The sequence below is a fragment of the Hemicordylus capensis genome, chromosome 12 (assembly GCF_027244095.1).
Source record: "Hemicordylus capensis ecotype Gifberg chromosome 12, rHemCap1.1.pri, whole genome shotgun sequence".
Lineage (NCBI taxonomy): Eukaryota > Metazoa > Chordata > Lepidosauria > Squamata > Cordylidae > Hemicordylus > Hemicordylus capensis.
In genome coordinates this window covers 13,780,922-13,790,588 of record NC_069668.1, presented here as the reverse complement: position 1 = coordinate 13,790,588, position 9,667 = coordinate 13,780,922, and the positions used below count along the sequence as shown (strand labels likewise).

The following is a 9,667-nucleotide window of genomic DNA, read 5'->3' as shown; positions in this document are numbered from 1 at the left end:
AGTATGAAAAGACGCCGGAAAGCAAGCGCTAACTGCTACTATGCACTGCAAAAACAGCGCGAGGGAGGTCCCCCCCCTCTAGCTGGAGCACCCAACCATGCAAGGACCGATGGTGGGTTTTAGGGTCTGCTGCTGCTGCTGCTGCTGCTGCGGCTCATTTCGTTGGGGTCGGCAGCAACAGGGCGTTTTGTGTGTGTGTGTGTGTGTGTGTGTGTGTTTTTAAAGCAGCCTTTTAAACGCGATACTTCCAAGGAGACCCCCACTGTGTGCCCCCCACATAGGAAGCTGCCTTCTACGGAGTCAGGCCCTGGGTCCCTCTCACTCCGGGTCGTCTGCACTGACCCATGGGCCAGGGCGCCTTCCGGGCGGGGCAGGGGGGCAAGCCACCCCCCCCCCCCACCCGGGCCCCTTGGAGCTCTTTCGACGGGCCCCAGAAGGAGCAGCCAGTGGGGCAGCCAGTGGGGCCAAGAGGCGGCCTTCTTGCCCGGAGAGAGAGAAGGCGGCTCCCTCCATCAGCACCACGGACAGCGCCCGGGGAAGCCCAGCCCTGCGGGATGCCATGCGCGGGGCGGGGTGTGTGGGTGTGTGTGTTGTGGCGGGGCGTTCCTCCTCCTCCTCCTCCCCCCAGCTGGGAGGCAGCCGGAGGGGGAGAGGGTGGCGGGGCGGTCCATCCTGAGGGGAAGGGATAAAAGCGGGAGGGCGCCCGGCCGCCGCCAGCAGGCCAGGCAGCCGCGCGGAGCGGAGATGGGCAGCAGCAGCGCGGAGCCCGCCGGCCGCCCCCGGAGCGCCCGCCTCCTCTTCCCCGACGGGACGGCCGGCCACTGGAGGGAAGAGCCCGCCGCAGGTGAGGGGTGCTGATGATGGGGAGGAGGCCTCCCGGGACGCAGCGCGCCCACCCAGGAGGGCACTTCCTCGCCCACTCCGCAGGCTTCCTCCTGCCCCCAGGAAGGGGCACAGCTCCGCTTGGGCCGTGGGGAGGGGTGGAGGTCCCTGCCGGACCCCCATGGAGGGAGGGCCCCCCGCGGGCTGCGTGGCGGCTGGCTCTGGGCTCTCCCCCACGTCTGCGAGGCAAGGCAGGGAGGGAGGGCCGGCTGTGCGCGCGCGCATCTTCACAGCCCCACTGCTGCGCCCAGGTCCCAGGACGGAGCGCGGCGGTGGGGCTGGCGGTGGGGCTGCAGCCGCCGCCGCGGGGCCCAGGAAGAGGAAGCGGACCACCTTCAGCCGGGGCCAGCTGAGCGAGCTGGAGCGGGTCTTCGCGGCCCTGCCCTACCCAGACATCGGCACCCGGGAGCGCCTGGCGGAGCTCACGCAGCTGCCGGAAGCCAAGATCCAGGTGAGCCCCGGCCGGGGAGGGTGGAGGGCGGAGGGGCATCTGCTCGGCAGGCAGGTAAGGTGCCCAGTCCTGCGGGTCAAACCCTGCTTGAAGCCCCGGAGAGCAGCTGCCAGTCAGAGCTGACACCGCTGAACCAGAGGGACCCAGGGCCCGACTCAGCAGGCAGCAGCTGTCAGCCCCGCTAGGAGGTTTGGGAAGGGGCAGCAGAGCGCAGCACCTGCCCGGCCTGCAGAAGGTCCCAGGCGGCATCTCCCGGCAGGGCTGGGGGGAAACCCGGGAGTCTGAAAGTTTGGGGAAGAGACGCTGCCAGTCAGTGTAGGCAATCCCGAATACTAGACTGACCAAGGGGTCTGACTCAGGAGAAGTCAGCTCCCAGGGTCTCTACGTTTTAAGGGCCGACATTTCCCAGAGAGGGACCATCACGCAATGGTCCTTGTCTGGGGAAGACCCGTGCCTGGAACCTTGGAGAGCTGCTGCCTGTCAGAGCAGACAATCCTTAGCTAGAGGGACCCAGGGCCTGACTCAGCAGGCAGCCGCTTCCTCTGTTCCTAAATGGGTAGGGCAAGGCGTAAAATGCCCCCTAGGGGATGGGGCCAGAGCCAGATGGGCCTGCCGGGCCCGGCTCTGGGGCAATGCTCTGACTGCCCTCTTCCCTGCCCCAGGTCTGGTTCCAGAACCGCCGTGCCCGGAGGATCAAGAGCAGCCCCTCCACCACGCAGCGACCCGGCTGCCGCAAAGCCCGTCGGGGCGGCTCTCCCCAGCCCGGGAGGCCTCCGGTGCTGATCCCCCCTCCACCGTCCGGCGGCGCCAGCAGCAGCGCCTCCCTTTTCCTCAGCTGGGAGGAGGTGCCGGGGCCGCCCCAGCACTGGACCGGAGGCAGCTCTGTGCCCGAGGAGGAGGAGGAGGAGGAGGAAGAGGCCTCCGTGGCCTGGAGGGCCCTCTCCGGCTGCTGCTGCTGCTGCTGCTGGGACGGCTTCCCTGCACCCACCACCTCCCTGGGCTCCATCTCGGAACTGATCTACAGCGCGGCTTTGGTGGCTAACCTTGGGGAACTCTAGAGGCAGCGAAGGCCCTGCAGGCGGGCGTCCCCCCTTGCCTGCACCTGATGGGGACGCAGCCCCGTGGAGGAGCCTCCGCTTTGCCTGCAGAAGGTGTTCCCCCCCGACCCCCCCACCCCCCCCCCGTTCAATCCCTGGCAGCATCTCCAAGCAGGGCTGGGAAAGACTCCTGCCTGAAGACTTGGGCTGCTGCCCGTCAGAGTAGACACGACTGAGACAGACGGAGCAAGAGTCTGACTCAGCAGGAAACAGCTTCCACGGGTATTCTTCAAGTAGCTTTTAGGACCCAGCCATCACTGGGCGGCAGAGCCTCCGCTCAACCCTGGCGGCATCTCCAGGCACTCAGCCGGGAAAGACCCCTGAGCCGGAAATCTTGGGAGAGTTGCGGCCAAGTCAGTGCAGGCGATCCGGGGCGAGATGGCCCGAGGGTCTAAGTCAGCAGACGGACGTCTCCTGCTCGGAGACCAAAGATTAAAACTGCAACCCCCTGCCTCAAACTCACCTTGTCGAATTAATCTGCGGGCCTTTCCCCTGCACCCCCTCCCTCCCCTTGTAACTTCAATAAAAGATTTGTGATGCCCTCACAAGCTTAGCCTGATCACTTTCATTTCTGGGAAGCGCTGAGAGCCGGGAAGGTCTACAGGCCTCTCCAGCACCATGGCAGGCGGGAGGGGGGAGCCGATAGCCCACAATCACTGGTAATGCCCCCTAATCTGCCCGAAAAAATACCTTAATCTCTGGGTGGATCTGCGGATGATTGCGCTACATCACCTAATCCCGGTGATGGCCAGGTTCTCCCAGCTGGATTTGCATGTAGCGACAATATTAATATCGGTGAGGGCTTAGCGGACATCAGAACATTAATCAGCCCTGGGGAGAGCCCTGGAACGGTGCCCACGGCTAAACCCCTCCCAGGCAAAGGGACGGAATAGTTCTATAACCCCCAAACCGCGTAGTCTCACTGTTCAGGCTTCCTGCTCGCACCAGAGGCAGGCCAGCAACGTGATAATCCTTGGCTGCAGCTTCAGAAGGGACATCTACGGTTGCCTGCGGCTCGGCTGGCGGCCACTCAGGGACGGGCCTTCTCCGTTGCGGCCCCTGGGCTGTGGAAGGGGCTCCCTAGTGAAATAAGAGCCTCCCCATCTCTGACAGCTTTTTAAAAGGCACCGGAGACACATTTATCCCCCCAGGCTTTTAATTAGATTGAGGATGCTTTAAACGTTGAATGCTGGTTGTAAATGATTTGAACGTCAATGTTTTTAATATTGAAATGATTTCAATGGTAAACCGCCCAGAGACGCAAGTTTTGGGAGGCCTGGAAATATGTGAGATAAGGAGCGTGCCTTTGAACCCAGAGCACCCCCGTGGCTAGGTGGGCCCTCCAGGCGGAGAAGACGCCTGCTCAGCCCACTTGGGCTGAACTTGCATCTTGCACTCGCTTGACTGTGGCTGGCGATGATGGGAGTTGTAGTCCAAGCACAGCTGGGAGAGGGGCCTGGGGCAGGCAGGTTTGGCCCTCCCGCTGTTGCTGAACTACAACTCCCATCATTCCCAGCCACAATTCAGTCAAGTTCAGCAACGGCAGGAGGGCCCAAGCGGGCCTACCCTCTGGTACAGGCAATACTGAGATGGGGGCGGGTGGGGAAGGACCCGACTCAGTAGAAGGCAGCTTCCTAGGAGAGCTGGAGGAGGAGGAGGAGGAGGCAGGCGCCCCGCGCCGCTGGCACCAGCAAGACACCCGAGAAACCCAACGTTCCAGCCCGTCCCCCCCGGACTGAAGCCACACTCAGGGACGGCTTTGGGCAAGGTCGTTTATTGCAGACGGTAGAAGTCCATCCCTAGAGAGGAGGAGGCGGCGGCGGGTGGGTGGGGGGGCAAATGGACCCAGCCCCAACGCAAGGAAAAGGACGCTCCCCTCCCGCCAGAGCTCAAGGACTTCCCCCCCCCCCCCGCCGCCGGAGAGGGAGTCGGCTGCTCCAGGGGATGGACGGGCTCTCGTGGGTGGGAGGAGCAGCCAGCCAGGCCCCGCCCTGTGGTGGGCCCTCTCTGGAGACACACACAGGGCGGCAGCATCACAGGAAGAGGTAGGGAAGGCTCCCTGTGCTGGCCCTGATCCCGGAGGTGGTGAAGCACAACTCCCATCACCCCCTGCCAAAGGCCACTGCAGCGGAGGATGCTGGGAGTGGAAGTCAACAGCAGGGAACAAGGTGGCCACGCCACATCATGCGCCCAGCACCCTTCCGAGGGTGGAGGAGAAGCACGTCCCCCGCCCTCCGAAACAGGCCAGCACACAATGGCTTCCCCCCCTCCCTCCCTCAATTAGGGCCAATTCTCACAGCTTGGCAGCTGGCTGGACGCTTCTCCCAACCCCTCTGCAGTGTCACCGCTAGAATAGCCCAGCTAGGAGGGACGCGAGCACACACACACACACACACACACACACCCGTCCAAGAAAAGTGCGGCTTCCAGCAACAAGTCCGGGCTTCTGATGCGCCGCCCCGAGTCCCCCCTCCCACTCCGCAGAGCGTTCCGAAGGATGGAACGGATCCACCCAAGGGAAAGGAGAAAAGAGCATCCCGAGAGGCAAGGCGGGGTTGGGGGAGAAGCGGAAGGAGCCGTCTCGGCCTGCTGCGGTTGGTTTGCCTATGGCCAGCATCCGTGGGTGGCGGGGGTGTGTGTGTGTGTGTGTCAGAGGGGGGCCCCCTTCGTCCTCGGTGCTTACTACGATTCACAGATTGCCTGCTCGCTTGCCGCAGCTCTTTGGCTCTCTGATCAGCAGCAGCAGCAGCAGGAGGAGGAGGGCGAGCGGAGAAACCGGTCCAGAAAGAGCTCTGGCAGTCCAGCTGGGAGAAGCCCCCTGGCTACAGCTCCCCGAGTTCCCCTTCGAGAGTCCGCACCATCACGTACAGTTCCGCCAAACCGACCACAGAGGCCACGATCACAGCCGACAGCACCCGCTGGAGGGAGGCAGGGAGGGAAGGGAGTCAGTTTTATCTCCTGGGTGGCTCCCGGGTGACTTGGGCTCAAAGCCTGCCGGGACGCCCGGTTCCCCTTCGGCCCTGGTGGGATAGCTGGGTCTGCGCCCTTGCTTCTGGCTGACAGGCAGAGCGAGGACGCAGCAGGGCAGCGAGAGGAGGGGGCCCCACAGAACCTCCCCACCCGTGCGGTGGGGAAGGGGCAGTTGAAGACACCCTTCCCTTCCCCAGCAAAGAAGGGAGGCCTCCGCCTGAAACCCTGGAGAATCCACTGCCAGTGCAGGCAATACCAAGCCATAGGCAGACCAGTGGCCTGTCTCGGTAGAAGGGAGCTTCCTAGGCCTACGTTTACTTGGGGACGGGGCCATCGCTCAGAGTTAAGAGTGTCTTCTCTGCACGCAGAACGTCCCAGGTTCAATCCCCAGCAGCACCATCTCCGGGTAGAGCTAGAAAGACCCCTGCCTGAGCTGCTGCCAGTCAGTGTAGACAATACTGAGCTAGATGGACCAAGGGCCAGAATTGGTACAAGGCCTCTTCTTCTTCTTCTTCTTCTTATTATTATTATTACATTTATATCCCGCTCTTCCTCCAAGGAGCCCAGAGCGGTGTGCTACATACTTGAGTTTCTCTTTCACAACAACCCTGTGAAGTAGGTTAGGCTGAGAGAGAAGTGACTGGCCCAGAGTCACCCAGCAAGGATCATGGCTGAAGGGGGATTTGAACTCGGGTCTCCCCGGTCCTAGTCCAGCACTCTAACCACCACACCACGCTGGCTCTCTTAGGTTCTTAGGTTCCTGCACATGTCAACCACTGTTCCTAGTATAAACGTGAGCAATACAGTCTCAGGTTTTCTTTATCTACATCCGCTGCTCTTTCGTTTCTGCTAACTTTTAACGGCTGATGAATTACAGACGTTTCAAGACTCACTGTCAGAAAAAAACAACAGGCAGAGCACCAGACCTGCCCCGCTGCCACTCACCGCGGCCATTTCGGTGAAGACGTACTGGCTGCCCAGGTAGGTGCAGGCAAACGTGGCTGCTACAGTGACAATGAAGTTGAGTATCGTGACGACCAGGGCTTTCGAGGACCTGACTGGAGAAGGGAGACAGGCTGTAGGACGCTGGGCCCAGAGGTGGCATTCGCTGTGACCCTGCCAGGGAAATCCTTCACACTGAAGTCCTAAGAAAGCAACCCCACTTTCTAAAAGGAGCTTTGTCAACAACAACTGTTCCGCCTTCTGCCTGTGCTGCAGCTACCTCCTGCTACACAAGAGAGCCTCCGTTTTTGCGGGGGTTCTGTTCTCTGCCACTACCGCAGATACAGGAACCATGAATACCAAATAAATGGGGCAGTGGAAATCCGTGGGTTAGGGTTAAGTTCCAGGCTACTGTCCTGTCCACTGTGACTGGGGAGGATGGGAGCCGTAGGCTAGCAACAGCTGGAGGGCCACAACCTGACACCCCTGGCCTTGGCGGTGAGAAGCAGAAGGCTACAGACCCGTGAGGCCTCTGGTTCAGTCCCTGGAGGCAGCATCTCCAGGGAAAGCCTCCTGCCCGAAACCCTGGAGAACTGCTGCATATGTGTCGGAGTTTTAATTCACCAAATGCTGCTATTTGAATGAGGGAGGAAAAAGAAACCGCCTCTCTGAAAATATGCCGCTGTTTTGCACCTGTCCTTCTTAGCCTACGCCCTGCAAGTATCTGACTGCCCAGGTGTGATGACAGGAACGTACCTTGCCTTCCCATAACAGCCAGAGTGCCAAATCGATTCCCCTCCTAGAAAGAAAAAGGAGAATTTAATCGTTTCTGACAGTTCACCATGTTCTGCTTGACAATCCAGTTAACTTCAGGACCAAGATGCCATCCTGTCTTACCAACTATAGCACAGAAACAGATGCCCATGTTTCCACAGCCCTCCCTGGAGATACCGGAGATTGACCCTGGGACCTTCTGCGTGCAAGCATGCAGATGCTCTTCCACTGAGCTATGGCCCATCCCCAAACATCTAGTCACCAACCCCAACGCAAGCAAGGCAGACCCTGCTTAGCAAAGGGGGCATTTCACGCTTACTAACCCAAAACCAGCTTTCCTCCCCTCTGACCTGGCAGTTGATGTTTCTCGTCATCCGCTTGTACTCCTCATTGGCTAACTGAGCCTTTATCTTCTCCAGCCGGGCCACTAACTCTGGATTCTGAAACAGATACAAAAAGATAAAATGAAACTAGGAGGACTTTGGTTTGATTCTGAATATTTTTCTGGGCTTGCAAAGGGACATGCTTCATTGGGAATCAGTACATTCAGGGACTGAACTCACTCTTTCAAGCAAGGCTTTTTACACTGCAGAAATTGCCAAGTTATCTGCCACTCCATACATTCATTTGCAGAAACTTTTGTAAATACAAAGCAATGCTTGATACAAACCCTGGGAGGCTTCCTCGCTTCAGGAAGGAAGATTTCACTATCTTCCAGCAGCTCATGAAGAAATTCTTGAGAACCTAAGAGCAGGGGAAGGAAAAGAGCTTCAGTACAACTTCTGGCTCAAAGAAGTCAAAGAACCAGGGACAGAATATGCTAATGATCAAAAAGGAAAGAACGCAACACACAAATTGAAGTTTGAGAATGGAATAAGAAGGTGAGGATACATTATGCATAACAAGCACAGAACAGCAACTGGGGGTGAGATAAAATAAGGAGAAATGCAACTGAAGAACTATTGAAAGCCACCAATAAACTGTTAATATGGTGCCACTGGAATCGGAATTGAGCAAAAGGATGCAGGATGAAGTCTGCTCCATTTGCAACCGTGGAGGGACACATCATTTTGAGCGCTTTTGTTTGCAAAGCTTGTTTAACAATAAGAACAAGTTGAAGAGCAGCTGAACTTGAAAGCATACCTGTAACCTAGACAGTGCCATCAACACTTCTGGTCCTTTACAGCAAGGATTCTCAAGGTTGGGCCCTCAGATGTTTCTGGACTTCAAATCCCATAATCCCCAGCCCCAGTGGCCTTTGGCTGGGGATTATGGGAGCTGAAGTCCAATAACATCTGGGGACCCAACACTGAGAATCCCTGCTTTACAGGGCTGCGTAAGTAGAAGTGCCTCGTCTACATTCACTGGGGGCAGCGGCGGCTTTCCACCGGGGCCCCTCCCAGCCCTACCTGGAGGGAGTGCTGAGGCCTGAGCCTAGCGTCCTCTGCCGACCAAGCAAACGCTGAGAATGCAGAGGAGTCGTCCCCAGATAATATAGGGGAGCAGGCTGGATCCTTCCTGGCCAGCCAAGGGGGTAGCTGGGGGAGAAGGGGGCCGTGTGCACCCCTCTCTGGCGGCCCCGCCTCGGAGTGGGGGAGATAATGAAGGAAATAGAAAATGGGGAGGGGTGGAGCTGGGGGGGGCCCTCCTCGGGCCGGAGCCCTTTCGTTCAGTTACAGCCACAGCCCCGCTTCCTACGCGCCTCTCTTGGGTGCCGGAGTGAGGGAAATGGCTGCTCCTGACTCCTGCCAGGCTTTAGAGCAGTAAGTCTCAAACTTGGGTGTTCTTGGACTCCAACTCCCATAATCCCCAACCAAAGGCCGCTGAGGCTGGGGATTATGGGAGTTGGAGTCCAAGAAAACCTGAGGACCCAAGTTTGAGACTCACTGCTTTAGAGTCTGCCCCCCCCCGCCCCCATATGTTCTTTCTCAAGGCCCCACCAGCCGGGCTGGGCGAGGGAGCCGAGGCGGAGGGAGGCGCTGCTGCAGCGGCCTGCCGGGGTTCCGCTTACCGGCCTCGCGCCGGGCTTGGTGGAGCCTCCGGAGGAGGGCGAAGGAGAGGCGGGGGTCCTCCCCGGCCAGGGCCGCCTCCAGCTCGGCCTGCAGCTCCGGCGGGAGCCGCCCGGCCTCGGAGCGGGCCGCAGCGCGGCGGAACGGCGCCCCGACGCGGAGGGAGGCCGCCATCTTGGGGCAGCCGGCGCGGGTCACGTGACGGCGCGGGGGGCCGGGCTTCCCGCCATAGAGCTAAGAAGGCGCTAGAGATCAAGACAGGGGCTGGAGTCCCGAGGTCCCCCCCCCACCCACCCTCCGGCGCTCCAGAGGCGGCGGCTGGACTCCAACTCCCATCACTGCCAGCCCAGCAGCCGCAACGGCGGCTACTACGGAGGATGGGAGGTGTGGTCCATCCAGACCCGGAGCACCGCAGAGGGGGGGAATCCCTCCGGCTCCGGGCTCGGCTCGCCCGCGGGGGCGGAACTACAACTCCCGTCTGGCCCCGCCGCAGTGTCCCTGGGGCCGGGCATGATGGGAGCGGTAGTTCAACGCCAGGCGGC

At 60.1% G+C, this 9,667-nt stretch overlaps 2 protein-coding genes across 2 annotated transcripts; one reads left to right on the top strand and one right to left on the bottom strand.

Annotated features, from left to right (window-relative positions):
- Positions 1 to 727: 727 nt before the first annotated feature.
- SEBOX (SEBOX homeobox) lies at positions 728 to 2,498 on the top strand. Its single transcript, XM_053275364.1, has 3 exons — positions 728 to 844; positions 1,134 to 1,333; positions 1,996 to 2,498. Exons 1-3 carry the CDS (start codon positions 745 to 747, stop codon positions 2,389 to 2,391), a joined length of 696 nt encoding a protein of 231 aa, XP_053131339.1. The 5' UTR covers positions 728 to 744; the 3' UTR covers positions 2,392 to 2,498.
- A 1,070-nt stretch (positions 2,499 to 3,568) lies between these two features.
- On the bottom strand, positions 3,569 to 9,403 carry TMEM199 (transmembrane protein 199). Its single transcript, XM_053275198.1, has 6 exons — positions 9,128 to 9,403; positions 7,787 to 7,860; positions 7,467 to 7,556; positions 7,099 to 7,141; positions 6,346 to 6,458; positions 3,569 to 5,348 (listed from the first exon to the last, which is right to left on the bottom strand). The coding sequence occupies exons 1-6, from the start codon at positions 9,297 to 9,299 to the stop codon at positions 5,253 to 5,255; spliced, it is 588 nt and encodes a 195-aa protein (XP_053131173.1). The 5' UTR covers positions 9,300 to 9,403; the 3' UTR covers positions 3,569 to 5,252.
- Between the last annotated feature and the right edge of the window lie 264 nt (positions 9,404 to 9,667).